General features: G+C 58.9%; 3 protein-coding genes across 7 annotated transcripts in view; all 3 read right to left on the bottom strand.

Moving 5' to 3' along the window:
• Positions 1–2,813, bottom strand: part of PBX4 (PBX homeobox 4) — a 67,401-nt gene extending 64,588 nt beyond the window's left edge. The window contains exon 1 of the mRNA XM_042249565.2: positions 2,699–2,813. The gene's annotated coding sequence lies outside the window, so the exon portion shown is untranslated. The remainder of the gene's footprint in view (positions 1–2,698) is intronic.
• LPAR2 (lysophosphatidic acid receptor 2) lies at positions 1,025–4,543 on the bottom strand. Its single transcript, XM_060415356.1, is given in 5 exon segments — positions 1,025–1,919; positions 2,699–2,896; positions 2,899–3,439; positions 4,113–4,273; positions 4,458–4,543. Coding segments are annotated over 3 exon segments (1,044 nt in total). The 5' UTR covers positions 3,431–3,439; positions 4,113–4,273; positions 4,458–4,543; the 3' UTR covers positions 1,025–1,605.
• An 878-nt stretch (positions 4,544–5,421) lies between these two features.
• On the bottom strand, positions 5,422–15,196 carry GMIP (GEM interacting protein). 5 transcript variants are annotated; one of them, XM_027969334.2, is made up of 21 exons: positions 15,093–15,196; positions 14,014–14,147; positions 13,445–13,520; positions 13,277–13,334; positions 12,880–13,005; positions 12,723–12,787; positions 12,504–12,611; positions 11,986–12,066; positions 11,731–11,901; positions 11,503–11,640; positions 10,705–10,892; positions 10,381–10,487; positions 10,220–10,309; positions 9,811–9,888; positions 9,584–9,738; positions 9,226–9,414; positions 8,992–9,129; positions 8,693–8,889; positions 7,980–8,367; positions 6,327–6,393; positions 5,422–6,194 (listed from the first exon to the last, which is right to left on the bottom strand). In XM_027969334.2, the coding sequence occupies exons 2-21, from the start codon at positions 14,118–14,120 to the stop codon at positions 5,821–5,823; spliced, it is 2,901 nt and encodes a 966-aa protein (XP_027825135.1). In that variant the 5' UTR covers positions 14,121–14,147; positions 15,093–15,196; the 3' UTR covers positions 5,422–5,820. The 5 variants fall into 5 exon arrangements, with proteins under 5 accessions (XP_027825135.1, XP_027825138.1, XP_027825136.1 ...); XM_027969337.2 differs by having other exon boundaries at positions 13,445–13,577; positions 14,012–14,096; XM_027969335.2 differs by having other exon boundaries at positions 14,012–14,096.
• Positions 15,197–15,312: the final 116 nt, after the last annotated feature.

Here is a 15,312-nt window from a genome sequence, read left to right as displayed (position 1 = left end):
GGAAACCCAGCCCCATTTCATGTAGAAAGACCCACATGTTTTTGGTTCTTTGGCACTGAATGCTTTAGTACTTTAAGAATTCGGTCTCTGATGGGAGGCCTGGGTTCAAATTCTGGCTAGGTGTGGAAGCAGAGAATCAGATCCTGGTTCACTCTGCGCCTAGCAGATTGCCTATAGGAGCATCTGAGAGGGGGTTCATCATGGGTCTGGCACATCTGAGACCATAGAGTGAAGCAGGCAAAGCCGGGCTGAGATTGTGACCAATTCTGGACTTGATGGAAAACTGAAGCCCTTTCTTCGGGGGCCTCTCTAGCCCCTTGCATCCTTCTGAAGCTATGTGACCATGGGCCAAATCTCAATCTTTTGGGGCCATTGTCCTCACATGAAAAATATGTATAACACCTTTGCCACAAGAAGCAGATGGTGATTAAACAATGTACCTAAAGTACCCTGATGCTGGGAAACAGAGGGCAGGAGGAAAAGGGGGGACAGAGGATGAAATGGATGGCATCACCGACTCAATGGACATGAGTTGAGCAAGCTCTGGGAGTTGGTGATGGATAGGGAAGCCTTAACGTGTTGCAGTCCATGGGGTCGCAAAGAGTAAAGTACATATCCGTGTGCCAGGCACAGCAGAGGAGCTTGAGAAATGGCAGCTTTAAAATCCTGCATGCTGGTCCATGGACCCCACAACCCCTAGCCCTTCTATTATAGGTAGGTGATAGAGTGGGCAATGGGACAGACACACCTATTAACAACCTGGACTCAGACAAAAGGGCAAGCAGCAGGCTTACACAGGCCAGGAACCACTCTGGGTCCAGAGGATGGAGACAGGCAGGTGGCAAGACGGAGGCAGGGGAACAGGGGGAGGAGACAGAGGACAAAGGAAGGAGACCAAGGGGGAGCGAGAATAGGGCCGAGGAGATGCCATGTTGAAGGATCCCAGCTCATTCTGAGCCAAGGTGGACAATTCTGGGACACGGACAGACAGACCAAGCTAACAACAGAAGAGGCTTTGGAGATCTCAGAGTAGAAAAGTTTACTCCTTAAATCATGCCCTCCTTGTAGACTGCCTCAGTTCTCATGGGGACAGGCAAGACCCTTGGAGGCTACAAGGGGTCACAGACCTTTCCCAGCTCACACTCAGCACTCCTGTCTGTGCCCCTAAACAGCCTCAGGCAGACTGGGCACCCATAATCCATCCTTGTTACCCTGCTTCCCTGGGCCGCGTGGTCCGAGAGTCCTCGTCTCTCTCATCCTTATCATCTACACCACCCCAGACAAGAAAGCAGTCCACAGGGTTACCAGGCATGTGCATAAAAAAGTAGAAAAGTGTCTGTTAAAAAGCCCCCCAACCTGAGATGACTTCAGAGCCCGATTCTTGCACCCCATTCAGCTCTCTCCCAGTTGCATAGATGACCCTAACCCACAGGCTCAGAGACAGGCACGGCTGTGTGCCTGGGTAGGGCTGGCAGTGGTTCATGCCATGTCAGACTGACGGTCTGCCTTTAAGTCTGGCCCGCAGACTGGGTAGAGCCAGGTGCATCCACAGTGGCTGGGGCAGCGATGTGGCATTTGCTGTACCCTGCTGAAGTTCAAGGTTAGCTAAAGGGTGGAGTCCATCAGGGAATGGCCGTTCTCAGGAAGCATGATGCGGGTGCTAGCGCCTGTGTGAGTGGAGGCTGTGTAGCGAACAGACTCATGGGTAGATGGGCGGAGGCACCGACAGCAGAGGAGACGGCGGAAAGTGAGGCGCATCTCAGCATCACGGCAGGAGTACACCACAGCATTGACCAGAGAGTTGGCCTCGGCTAAGAGTAGGAAATACTTCTCCACTGCCAGGACATTGCAGGACTTGCAGCCCAGACCATCCAGGAGCAGCACCACCTGGCCCGGCGTCCAGCAGACCACAAACGCCCCTGTGGGATAGAGCCTGATGTGAGCAGGGCCAGCTGTTACAACCGCTCAAAGCTGGAGGGAATCTTTAGATCTTGGGCGACAGCTGAGCGGTTTACAAGGAAATGCTTCCTGTCTTGCTGCCTTTGCAGCATGATGGGCAGAACGGCTAAGAAGGGGAACCTTTCTCTGATTTGTCTGCCTTTCCTAACTGGTATACGGTGGACAGGTGGAGTAGGAAATGGCAGCTACCGTATTCTTGCCTGGAAACTCCCATGGGCAGTGGAGCCTGGTAGGCTACAGTCCATGGGGTTGAAAAAGAGTCAGACATGACTGAGCACGCATGCACACAGTGGACAGGACCCTGGACACCGAAGATTCTTTGGTGGAAAGGTCACTGTGGGACTGGCCAGTTAGTTGGTGGGGGAAAAGGAATGATTGGGAAGAGTTATTCTGTTTCTTGGGGGTGGTGTGTGTCCTCAACCCAGACCATTCTACATTTAACAGCCGAACTGACCTCATTACTCCTGGCTAAGAACCCTTAAATTCCCAGGGAACTCAGAACAAGCTCCTGTCTGTACCGTTTAAGGCTGTGCTGACCTCTCCTCACAGAACAGCTACGCGGGCCGCCTTCTCTCTTTGGGCTGGTCCTGTTGGAGATCTCACTTTCCGTTCCCGCTGCTTGGAACTCTTCCCTGGCCTCATCGCAGGTATCACTTCCTTGGAGAACATTCCCCACTCAAATCATCCCCACCCATCACGCTCGATCAGACTGGCAGTCAGGAAGCAGGGTACCACTCACCTAGGATGATGACAACCGTCTTGACCAGGTTCAGCGTCGTTTCACGGTAGCGGGGGTGGCAGCTGACGTGCTCGGACATGCGCTGCACTCGCCGCCTCACATAGAAGAAGATGCGGGTGTAGACAGCCACCATGAGCAGGAAGACGAGCAGGCTGGACAGTGCCCAGACGGCGAGGTAGGAGCGGCTGAGCAGGGGGCCATTCGAGAGCAGCGGTCCAGGGCACAGAGGCAGTGCCAGGAGTGGGCGGGCAGCAGCCCCAGCCCCAGCGCAGCCACCCACACGCCCACAATCAGCATGACGACCCGGCCTCGGGGCAGGCGGCTGTGCAGCTGCACGGCCATCACACTGCGGTGCCGCTCCACGGCAATGGCCAGAAGTGTGGCCACGGAGGCCGTCAGGCTCGTGTCCAGCAGGCCCTGCCGCACGAACCAGCCCCGGAGTGACAGCCGGGCTGTGCGCGGGCCTGTGTGGAACATGAGGAAGAGGTAGGCCACACCGGCAAAGAGGTCAGCTGCGGCCAGGTTGCCGAGCAGGTAGTAAATGGGTTGGTGGAAGCGGCGATTGGAGGCGATGGCTGCGATGACCAGCAGGTTGGTCAGAAGCACCAGCACGCTGACAGTCAGGCCCAGCGCCACCACGACCAGATCTTTGGGCCGCCAGTGGGAGCTGAGCTCCTTGCCGCTGTTGTTGTAGAAGAAGCCGATGGTCTCATTGTAGTAGCACTGGCCCATGGTGACTGTCTGGGGGCAGAGAGGGGGAAGTCAGTACAGGCAGTCCTTGGTGGAAGGACACAGAGGGGAGCAGCAGCCAGAGGGAGGGTTAAGATGGGAAGGGCAAGCGTCTCAAACTCAGATGAAAGTGAAAGCGAAAGTCGCTCAGTCCTGTCCAGCTCTTTGAGACCCCAAGGACTGTACAGTCCATGGAACTCTCCAGGCCAGAATACTGGAGTGGGCAGCCTTTCTCTTCTGCAGGGGATCTTCCCAACCCAGGGATGGAACCCAGGTCTCCCGCATTGCAGGCGGATTCTTTACCAGATGTCTGACCACCAGGGAAGATGCCTCATGGCAAAGCGGCACTGGTGGGGACAGGGCTGACCTGGAAAAGAATGCTCCATGGGTTGGGGGGTGGGCAGCTGTTGCTTAATTACGAATAAGCCTCTTGTAAAGATATCCCCTGAATCAAATGACTGGGCGGTTTTGTTTTTAACTGAAAAAAGCAAAACAAAACTTATTTGCCCACCCGGGGCCAATCTGTAACCAACTTGTGTTGGGTGATGGTGGGGGGCGTAGATTCGGGCAGGACAAAGGGGTGTGAGCCGTGAAAGCAGACAAGGGAGTTTCAGTTTGGTGCCAGGGTCAGTGCAGGGAGCAGAAACCAGCGGGCGTGTTCGCAGGGTGGGGCCACTGCTAGGACCTGGCAGGAGGTCGGCGCTGGGGTGTGGTGACCTGGGCGATCAGATTGGACAGTGAGGCAGCTCCATGAGTTGGGCGGCGGGCTTTGCTTTGCGCGCGAGTGCTCCCGAAGCAGGCGGTGCGTCGGGCCGCTCCGGGTGGGAGTGAAGACGCTGGCGGCCTCTGGGACAAAAGGGGCTGTCAGGAAGGCGGTGGCAGGCCTGGCCTAGGGGGGTGGGGGTGGGACCCAGGCTGGGGGAGGAGAAGAAGGAAGGAGAGGAGGGTGAGGCGCCTGGGGCCCGCGGGCACGTGCCGCGCCCTCCCCGGGGCCCGCGCCCACCCACCCCCCAGTCGATGCCGGCCTCACCTGAGCCGCCCGTCACGCCGCAGACTGGGCGACCCCGCGCCCGAGACCCATGGCCGGGCGACCAGGGCGGGAGCAGGAGAGCGTCTGGAAGCGCCGGGCCGGAGCGGTCCGGGAAGGGCGGGAGGCGGGGTCCCGCCGCCACGCCCCCGTCGCGGCGCCCCGCCCCCACCACCTGGGCGAGCCCCGCCCCGTCCCCGCCACCTGGAGGAGCCTTGCTTCCGCAGCCGCGGCAGGGACAGGGGCGTCCGGAACCGCAGCTGCCCGTTTCCTCTCCGCCTCGCGGCCCCTCGGCCGCCCCCTCCACTTCCGGCGCGGGACCCCCACCTCCTGTCCCCGCACACCTCTCGCGCCTGCAACTGTGGGCCTTCGCGGGGCTGGCCGAGAGTTCCCGCCGTGACCCGGCGCCGCCCGGGCCCACGTCCGGGTGGTCGCTTGGTCCGCGCCCCCGCCCCGGCCCTCCCCCGCCCGCTCCCTCGCGTCCAATCCGTCGCCGAGTTCCAAGCCACGCCCTGATCCGACCCCGCTCCCCTCGCCCGGACCCCAGCCCCTCCTTGGCTTCGCCGGCCCAGAGCCACCGCACGCCTGGCCCCAGCTGACTGTCCGGTCGCACTCAGGTTTCTCGGAATGCCTCCCTCCTCAGCGCTGTTCCCTGCCCGGCCCACGCCTGTGGCAGCCCTGGACTCCCACGTCCCAGAGCACACAGCCCTATTGTCTCGGTTATCTGCACTTTGTTGAAGTGTTTGATTTCGCAGGACCAGATCGCAAGCGGAGCTCTGGGAGGGCCGGCCCGTGTGACTCAGCCAGGTGTCCAGGCCCAGCCTCTACCGCCTGTACATGCTCGGGGGTGTTCTGAGATTAAAATAAGGGCTTTGGCTTCCGTAGTCGGTGAAACTGGAGCGGAAGACTGCTGCCTCACCGACCTCTCCTGTGTCACCCTCCCCCAGCAAAGAAAGACACTCAAGGATATAAAAGACACAGTTTATTCAGAGGCCACCAGACCGCAGGCACCACCAGGATGCTGAATCTGAGCTGCCACACCCTCCAAGATCTGGTCACTTGGGATCAGCTAAGGAGGCAGAGATGGGGGAGTGGCCACAACCAAAGTAGCAAAAAGCACCCCTGTCTCAAGGATCCCGTGACCTATACTGACCCTGAGTAACTTCTGAACCTGAGTGGCCCTGATGCTTGACATTGACCTGTGTCTTGTAGAGGGTATCCTGGTACCGCCAAAAGAGTTTTAGTTCTCTGCTAGGCCATGTAGTCTTTCCTCAGAGCAACTCTCCAGACACCCCCAACATTTAACTCCTGGGAAGCTGGGCCCATCTTCTCAGTCCTGGCCTTCTTGATCAGAGCGCTGGAATAGTCAGAAGTGGTCCTCAGCTTCCTCAGTTTGGGGGTCTGGGTAGCAGGTGGCCGTGGGCACAGACTCGCTGTGCAGCTTGGAGAGTAGCCTGGCTGTCTCCTGGGTGATCTCAAAATGCTTGGGCAGAGGGGTGCGGCGCAGAGGGCTGTCCTCACGGGTGGTAGCGGCAGGGCTGGGTCCTCGCCTCTGCAAGTTCCCTTGGGGCACTGATGTGACGGGGGTCTCCTCGGACAATTTGGAAGCCACCAGGGCCAAGCCGGACAGCTGGTGGGTGACAGGCCGCACACCTCCCCGGGGATACTTCACTGGCTGGCGGCTGAAGTGGCCACGGGGCTGTGTCCCCAGGGGTGAGTCCTCAGGCCCTTGGCTGGGCACTGTGGGATAGGGTGGTCAATGCTAAGCACCCCAAAGTCCTCTGGATACCACCCTCCATTGTCATCACCAAGTCCAGCAACCCCAGGGCAGGAGCAACCCCAGAACCCTGGGCTAACCTCTAACACACTCACCTTCCCCTCCCTCATTTTTGATGTCTTCGGTTATTTCCTCTTCCTGCTCACTCTGCAGAGTTGAAATCTGTAAGAAACCCAGGAATGAGACCTCCAGGAATAAAATCCCAGTTCTTGGAGACTCTTGAACCAGCTATAAAATCCTAGTTCTTGGAGACACTTGAACAAAGCTCCTCTTTGCAGTTGTTATTTGGGGAGAAATGATGCCCTTAAGAATGTACTGCTTGCCGTGCTATCATTAATCTCAACTGTGGGCTCTGTAAAGTGGGAGTGCCTTTGTTCAGCAGAGGTTGTTGGTTGGTAGTCACTCAGTCATGTCTGCCTCTTTGCGACCCCATGAACTGTAGCCCACTGGGCTCCTCTGGCCACAGGATTCTCCAGGCAAGAATACCGGAGTGGGTTGCCATTCCCTACTCAAGGGGATCTTCCCGACCCAGGGATCGAACCCAGGTCTCCCGCATTGCAGGCAGCAGAGGACCAGCCTGGAAAGTGACAGCCAACTCTCCGTTAGGAAGGGGCGAACTACTGATCTCCATCCTGCTATACTTTCTACAATTTTAGGCCTGCTTTTTTAGCTTATCTGTTTACCTTTTAGTTTATCCCTTAGCTAAATGCGAATAGCAGTTGGAATGCTCTCTCTGTGTTCTGAGCACTTTCTGAAGTTCTGAGTCCCACACCTCACTGATAGCCCCTTTCCCAGCTCTGGGGTTCTACAGGGGAGATCCAAGCTCTCAGGAATGGTGAGTATATCAGGACCCGAGGGACAGGAAGCCTCTCCTAAGAGTCCCATCTACATATGGTTTTCACTAACAGTACGTACCTCTTAGGGCACTTAGTATGGAAGCTCACCTGCACTGCAGGTGTGCAGTCAATGGAGGCTTGCACACCCCTCTTTGGCCTCACTTCCTACCACCTTCCCCTCACTCATTCATTACAGCATAGGGCTATGCCCTGAACACTCCAGGCATGGTCCTACCTCGGGGGTTTTGTACTGGCTGTTCCCTTTGCCTGGAACACCCTTTCCCTGATCTCCACCTGGCTTACTTCCCCCTCACATCCTTCTAGTCTCTGAGCAAACTCTTCTTCATGAGACCCACCCACAGCATCCTATTTACTGTTGCAAAGTACCCACCACCTCTCACCTTGGTGCCCTTGACTTCTTTTACTTTACCTAACCCTTTGTCTCTTACTTGACCCAACCCTTTCTTTCCTTTATAGTACTCATCACCTTGTAACATCCTGTATACCTTTGTATGACTTTGTATCACATATCTTGTTTATTGTTGGTTTTTTCCTCACTAGAAGGTAGGCAACCGAGAGGGTGGAGTCTGAGTATTTTGCTGATATATATGTAGTGCCTGGAACAATGCTTGGCACACAGTATGTGTTCAATAAATATTCTGTTGAAGGAATCAATAGTATTCATGTTAGGATCTCTGCAAGGCTGTACCCTGTTGTTATTCCATTATTTCCCACCACTCCATTCCTTATTTTTCCTTTCAGGATGAGCGCAGGGTCAATAATAAAGGAAGAAGGGAATGAAATAGACAATTTTAAAGGGAAAGGAAGGAAGGAAGGCAGACAGGAGAGAGAGTGGGAGGATTACATGGAGAGCAGGTTCTCCCCATGTCTGTGGGTCCAGCAGGTTCCTACCTCTGGGAGCGTGGCCTCGGGATGCTTCTCCAGGGCACTAAGGAGCATGGCGTCTGGGTCCCGGTCTGAGGCTAGGGATAAGGGCAGGGGGTCCAGGACAAGTTGTAAGTGTGGTGGCTGGAGGCTAGCTGGGAGGGTCACAGGGGGTGGGCTGGGTTCTCGGGGCAGGGGCTCAGCGGGCAGGAGGAGCTCGTCAGGCCCGAAGATCTGCTCATAGTGCACAATGAGGAACTCGACGAGCTGAGCCTGGTGTGCGGAATCCAGCAGGCAGGTGACGGGTCCGGCACTGGCTGGCCCTGGACCGTCGGGCAGCCGCAACAGCGTCGGCCCAAATACAATGCCCAGGTTGTTGGCAGACATCTTGTTGTCCTCAAACTGTGCAGCCACCCTGGGGACAGCACGAGCAGAAGGATCAGGGCACAGAGTGTCTGATTACTGGTCACTGGGTAGGACCTGCAAAGCAGGCTAGTGGCGACTTGCTCAAGTCATGGGTAAGAGGTTCTGGTCATTGCGACCAGCAGCCACAAGCCTGGAGATGGGGGTCAAGGGTCAGCATCCAAAGTCAGGAGTCGTGTATTAAGTTTCAGAGCTCAGAAAATACATATGAAGGTTAGAAGTCAGTGTCAGGGGTCAGTGGTCCCATGTCTAAGGGGGGCACAACAGTCTGAGCCTCAGGTCAGAAGTCACGTGTTAAGATCAAGGACAGTGCACACCTGAACAGATGGGCCACCAGGTGCCGCAGGGTGCTGTAGTTAGAGTCGGGCAGCTGCATCAAGAGGGTCTTCAGCGAGCAGATAACCTCAGGGCTGGGGCTGGGGGTCCCAGGGTCGTGCACAGGGTCTGCATGCAGGGTCTTAGCCAGAGAGATGAAGGCATCGTAGAGGTGGAAGGGGATCACGGGGTCAGTGAGCTGGGGGTGGAATGGCAGGGGGGATATGGGTGTGGGTGGGCTGCAGAGGGTCCTCAGCCTGAGCCCATCTGGCCCATGAGTCCCAAGCCACTGAGCACCCACCTCTTGGAGGAATCGCTTGAGAACACTCGAGACATCATGAGGTGAGTTCCCTGACAGGTCAACCAACGCTCGGCCATTCTCAAAAGCCTGGCACAGCCGTTCCACGCGGACCCTGGACCCGCTGACCCGATAAATGCCCTGCAGGGCAGGGGTGGGAAGTGGACACCTGGCTTGCAGTCTGGCCATTGAGAGGGCTGGGTCACTACTAGGGGTGGTCAAAGGTCAAGGCAGCACCTGCACATGGAGCGCGCGCTGTTCTATCTCGGCCGTGCACCTGGTGATCACAAAAGGCACCTCCTCTGGGAAGTCCCTGGGCAGCTGCAGGAAGCTGACCCCAAAGAGGGGAGTCCGGGCTGGTAGCCGCTTATGTCCACAGAGGATCAGTAGGGTCTCGAGGCAGCGCTTGTGGCAGGCCAGAAAGCACTAAGGGAAGGTCATGAGGGTCAGTGGGGAGAGAAGGTCATAGAGATTCTCAGGGGGTTCATAGGGGAGCATCAGATCAGGGCAGGCCTCTCATGGGAAGGTCTTAGAATCTCAGGTCGGGGAGATGCCTGTGGTCAGAGAGGTCACTGGGGGTCAGCCCAGGCCGCACCTCCTCGCACTCTGTCCCGCTGACCATGAAAGCCTCGCACTCTCGGCACTTGGCTGGGCCCCGCAGCCGCCGCAGCCGGTGGGTCTGGGCCGCGCTGGATAGTGTCCACTTCCTGAAGGGGGTCCCTGGCCCGTTCTCCAGCCCATCTCCCAGGTCTGCAGGGAGGGAGACAGGGTCAGAAGTGCCTAGTCCATCCCCAGCCCACCTCCACCTGCTTCCAGCCTCACCAGGGTCTCGCTCCTCAAAGTCATCTGAAGACTCGGTGCCTATGGATGACACTTTTACCAGCCGCCTTGTGCCAGAGCCTGGAGTCAGAAGGTTACAGAGGGTGAGGGTCACAGAGGTCATGGGGGAGGCTCCAAGGCTAAGGAGACCTTCCTGGTCTTCAGCCTTCCCAAAGCACCCACGGATGCCCTTGGGGAAAGGGTCAGAGGTCAGAGGGGTCAGACAGGCCAGGGGTTAGGGGCTGAAGAATATAGGTCAGTAACCTGAGGGTAACGGTGGTTCCAAGTTGGATTAAGAGAATGGGTCAGAAGTTGAGAAAATAGGTCAGGGATGCAGGGTAGGTCAGAGGTCAAAGAAAGAGGGTTCAAGATTGAGGGTCAGAGCCTGGCCAGGGGCCGAGGATGGTCCCACCTGGACTGGAGGTGGGAGAGTCCTGGGAACGAGGCTCGCTGCCACCACCCACACCGTCCACATCGCTGCCCACAGTGGGGCCCGGAGCTCCTAGGGAGGGCAGGTTGGTCAGGTGCGGCCCTCTCCCTGCACCACTCCTGCCCGCCTTTCCCGGTACTCACCCTGGCAGCCTGTGCCTGTGTCCTCCCAAGGGCCTGGCTCAGCTGCACTCTCCTCCAGCTGTGGAGGGGGTGCTCCAGAGAGCTTCTTTCTTGTGTCCAGAGGGGAACTGAGAGGAGAGGTTTGAGGGCTCTGATAATCAGGAAGCTGGCCGGGGACTGACAACTTCACGGACTTGGGTCTGCAAGCCCTATGGCCATGGGCATCATGGCCCCCAGTGCAGTAACCCCAAATTCCCAACCCTCCCACGACTAGGACAACCCCACCCAAATGCCTGGCACCGTGTCTCCCTGGCTTCCTATCTGATCCTGCTCCTGGGGACCCACCTGTGCGTGAACTCCTGGAAAGAATAGGCGGGTGGCGGGGGCGGTGGGGAGTGGGGCTGTATGGCCCTCACGAACTCTTGGTATCGCTGGCCAGGCTCGAAGGGAAGGCAGCACTCGGCCAGGGCGGCGAAGGCGCGGGGGGCACGCTCTGCCTGAGCCTCTCGAAGCCGGAACAATCCCAGGGTCACCTGTGGGGCGGAGCCCGCGTGAGAGGGGCGGAGCCCGCGTGAGAGGGGCGGAGCCCGCGTGAGAGGGGCGGAGCCCGCGTGAGAGGGGCGGAGCCCGCGTGAGAGGGGCGGAGCCCGCGTGAGAGGGGCGGAGCCCGCGTGAGAGGGGCGGAGCCCGCGCGAGAGGGGCGGAGCCCGCGCGAGAGGGGCGGAGCCCGCGCGAGAGGGGCGGAGCCCGCGCGAGAGGGGCGGAGCCCGCGCGAGAGGGGCGGAGCCCGCGCGAGAGGGGCGGAGCCCGCGTGAGAGGGGCGGAGCCCGGGAGCCTGGGGCGTGGCCTGACCCTGAGAGACACCAGCTCCGTCCAGGCTGGTCCAGGCCTGGGGGCCTGGCAGGGCAATGGGAGGTGGCTGAGGGACTGAGCCTGCCGCTGGCATAGGAGTGTGATCAGAACCCGGGTGGGTCAACCTCGGGGGAGGACCCCTTGAGTGGGGACGAGAAAGGAAGTCTGGGGGCAGAAACTGGCTGTCCCGGGAGAGGGAGCTAGTCCTGGTGCACCGGGGGCGGTCTAGGGGCAGGTGAGGCCCAGCGGTGCTACTGAGCGTGGCGGGCAGCTGTCAGGTTAGGGTCTCACCCGCCTCAGCACTTCGTCCCCCTGCAGCACCAGTTTGCGCACGTGTGACACGATCCGCTGCTTGGCGGCCTCCAGTTCCTGTTGCCGCGCGTTGGCCTCTCTGACGCAGGCCTGGTACAGCGCTTCGGCCTCCTGCGCCTGGAGAAACCGGGGCAGGGAGCGTGTATGGGAGAGATCCGTGGGGCTGGGGGCGCCGAAGCGCAGCGGGGCACTGGGCGGGGTCCGCACCTTGGCCTGGGCCTCTTCTCGAGAGCGCCGCCGCCGCTCCTGATGTTTGTTGGGGCCTGGTGAGGCCTGGAGAGCCAGGTCTTCAGGCGACACCTGGGAGCGAACCCGCAGCTCCTCGCTGCGCTGCATGTACTGGAGCTGGGCCCGCCGCAGCGCCTGCACCGCCTCGTTCTAGGGGCGGAAGAGGGACGGGTCTTCCGGCTTCTTCATCTCCTCCCCCAACCCGCTTTCCCAGCCCGCAACCCTAGGCCTCACCATCCGTTTCTGCCCTTTCATCCACTGGTCCTTGAACTCCTTCCGCCACTTCTCAATCTCAGTCCGTTTGGCAGCCAAGGGCTGGGAAGGATGGGGAATGAGGAATGCTGCCTGGGTTGCTTGGTCATCCCATTCACTGTGGCCACCTGTCTTTCACCCTCTGGACCCTTTTCTGGGTCTGCACTCTCTCCTGGGTCTTCTCCCCCAGATCTGCCCTCCCCTACCCCGGTGGCCTCTCCGCAAAGAATCTCGGTGGTCACCTCCATCCTTTGGGTCTGGAGCTGGGGATGCCAAGGCTCTCTTCCTGAGTACACTCGGCATCTCGCCCCATGGCCCGCAGACAAACAAAAGCACAGTTTTGCAATCACACAGGAAGCCTGGTTTGAATCTCTGCTGGGTAACCTCGGGCAAGTTCCGCAGCATCCCTGGTCTCGGCTTCCTCATCAGCAAATGGTGCTGATGGTAGTGGTGCCTCCCCGGATGCTTGTGGAGAAATGATGCATGAGGGCCCCCCTCACCTGGTAATAGTCCCTTTTCTGCTGGGCCAGTGTCTCCATGGCCAGGGTTGCTAGGCTGAGGTCGTGCTCCAGAAACAGGAGGTAGATATATTGCAGTGACATTTGGCTCTGGGGGAGGGGAGAGACAGCTTGTGTTAGAGGATGCTGAGGATCTAGGGGGGGCCCAGCTGGGATTCTGGAGGGGTTGGGCTCTGGGGGCCAGTGTCTGCTCAGGGCTACCTGCTGCTGGACTGACACCTTGCCAGCCTCGGCAATCTTCATAATGCTTTTGGCAAACTCCAGCTCTGGGGGTAGACAGCAGGGGTCTGAGTCAGGCAGGGTGTGAGTACACCAGGGTCCAGTGCAGGGCCTGAGACTGGGCCCAGGAAGCCCTCACCATAGCTGGCTCTCTTCTCAGTCCAGGCCAGCAGCTCCTTGACGTAGCGGCTCCAGGTCTTGGCATACTCCAGGGCTGCATCCACGCCCCCCTTGGTTCGGATGAGCCGCAAGTCCAGTTCCTCCCCTGGGGCAGATGGGGGGACCTCTGAAGCTTCCCTGAGCCCTCAGACCAGACCAGTGAACCCTGTTCTACATGCCATGGCTTCCCCAAACACTCCTTGCTTTTACTTATCCAGGTTGCTATCTTACGCTGATTCTCTGCTGAGACTGGGGCTCCCTGAGGACAGGGGCTCACGCCTGTTGTGTGCACTGCCATGCCCCTGGTGCATGGAACAGGCAGTTGGTGATGAAGGACTCCTTTCTGCCCCCACGCTTCTGGCCCCAGAGCCCCCTACCTGTAAGGGGTGCAGGATCCTCTGGGGAGGGGCCACTCCAGCGGCTGGTTTCACTGGTCTGAGGGGTGGGGGGAGACAGCATTCAGCAACACGCAGTGCAAGCGCCCCACCTTCCTCAGTCTCTCCTCTGAGGCCCCTCCTCCCTGTCCCCTGGGTTCCATCTCTCACCAAAGTGGCTGTGGGTTTCTTGTCAGGTTCCAGGTCTCCTGAAATCACAGGGTCTCCAGCCAGCATCTCAAGAGTCCTGGGAGGTCAGGGAGTCAGGATGCCACCCTCCACCGAGTCTGTCCCACCTAGGGTGCTGGGGACCCCAGGGAAGTTTGGGGATGGTCCTAGATATCACCTCTGTGACATCTGTCATATCTGGGTCCTGAGGGATGGGACTTTAGGGAGGGAAGTGAGCTTTTTTTAAATGAAATTTGAGATATAATTTGAAGGATCCTGAGTAACTTTGGGCTTTAGAGTAGGATTATAAAGCTCTCCAATGTTTTAAGGAGTCACAAGCGTCACGAGAAGGATACGTGGGGGCCCTAGGATCACTCTGGGGGTTGCTGGTGGATTTAGGGGGTTGAATTTGGGGATATTCAGATGTGTTGAGGGCCCTCTCTTAGGCTTCTTGGGTTATTAGGTAAGTGCATCCAGAAGCTGCAGGTTCCTAATGGGGCTTAGGGACCCTAAATGGTTAGGGATTTAGGGGTTCTGGCAGAATTTGGGGTGACTCAGGCTCAGACTCACACGTTCCCCAGTGAGATCTCGAGGTTGTCCAGGCTTCGGAAGATGTCACTGTACCTCTTCCTGCTCTCAGGAGCCGGGGGTAACCCTTGGAGAGGGGAGTATCACACATAGGCCAACAGAAGCCTCTCTCCACCCACTGCACCTTGGCAGGGCGGTGTGGTGTGTGTGTGGGGGTGGGGGTGGGTAGGTGGGGTGGGAGGAGGGAAAGAGAAAGGAAAGAGAAAGAGAGAGAGAGAGAGAGAGAGAGAGAGAGAGAGAGTTCTGGTCCCATGGGGCATGCAGGATGGTGTGGGTGTTTGGGCTGGGATGGCGGGAGTGTGGGCTTGGGTGGAGCCCGACTCAGGACAGGCAGATGGACTCAGGCGCAACCCAACACAGAGCATTGCTTGGAGAAGCAGAGACACCCACACATGCATGGGCCTAGAACCAAAGTGACAAAACAGATGTCCTAGATACAGCCGCACTGTCTCCAGGGACAGAGACAGCTTGACAATGGAGCCACACGGACCTCAGGCCAGGCAGATGGAAATACACGTGGGACAGACCAGCACAGGGCCCGCGGCAGAAACACACACGGGCAGATTGAAACCCGGAGAGGCATAAAGACCAAATGACACTCGATATGCAAATCAGAGACACAAAGACTGGCGGAAACAAAGTCGGACCTCGCCACGTTTCTGCTGCAGGCACCCCTTCTAGGGGGCGCAGATCAGCATGTTCCCCTCCCTGGGCAATGGAGTAGCTGGGTGGGGATCCTGCCGCGTTGCCCTCTCCATCAGCAGTCGTGACACCCTGCCCCCATCACAAATATCAGAAGCAGAAGCGGCCACTTCCCCTTCCTGGGCCCCCTCCCCCAGACATCCGGGGTGAACTCTTACGGGGGAGGGGGTCAGGGGCTGGTGTCCCGGGCCCCCTCTCAGCTTGGGAGTCCCCACAGTGGAGAATCCCGCGTCCTCCCCATTCAGGAACTCCTCTCCCAGCTCTCCGGACAGAGAGGGGCAGGAGGGGACCCTCACTGATTTAGGAAGTAGGATACGGTCGGGAGAGGCCCCTCGAGGATCACGAGTCCCGGACCGCCTACCCGGCTCTGTTGAGTCCATGCTCCGGCCCTAGGGTCGCTCGGCTAGGACGGGGACTGGGATGGAATCGCGCGCCGGCGCCGCCGGGGCCAAGCCCCGGTTTCCTGCCTCAGCCGCCGCTGCCGGGGTTCCGCGCGGCCCCGCCTCGCGAAGGCCCCGCCCCAACCACGCCCCTGCTGCTAGGCCACACCCTCCAGGCAAAGACGCGCGGACCACGCCCCC

Source organism: Ovis aries, chromosome 5 (assembly GCF_016772045.2).
Source record: "Ovis aries strain OAR_USU_Benz2616 breed Rambouillet chromosome 5, ARS-UI_Ramb_v3.0, whole genome shotgun sequence".
NCBI lineage: Eukaryota > Metazoa > Chordata > Mammalia > Artiodactyla > Bovidae > Ovis > Ovis aries.
This window is presented reverse-complemented; position numbering and strand designations above follow the sequence as displayed.

What these genes read in the sequence shown, in the direction of transcription:
- GMIP (XM_027969334.2), bottom strand. Translation starts at nt 14,120, where the DNA reads ATGTGTGATACTCCCCTCTCCAAGGGTTACCCCCGGCTCCTGAGAGCA. An exon ending in AGAAACCCACAGCCACTTTG is followed by an intron (nt 13,335 to 13,444) that starts GTGAGAGATGGA and finishes CCCACCCCTCAG; the next exon opens with ACCAGTGAAACCAGCCGCTG. An exon ending in GGGACGAAGTGCTGAGGCGG is followed by an intron (nt 10,893 to 11,502) that starts GTGAGACCCTAA and finishes TCCGCCCCACAG; the next exon opens with GTGACCCTGGGATTGTTCCG.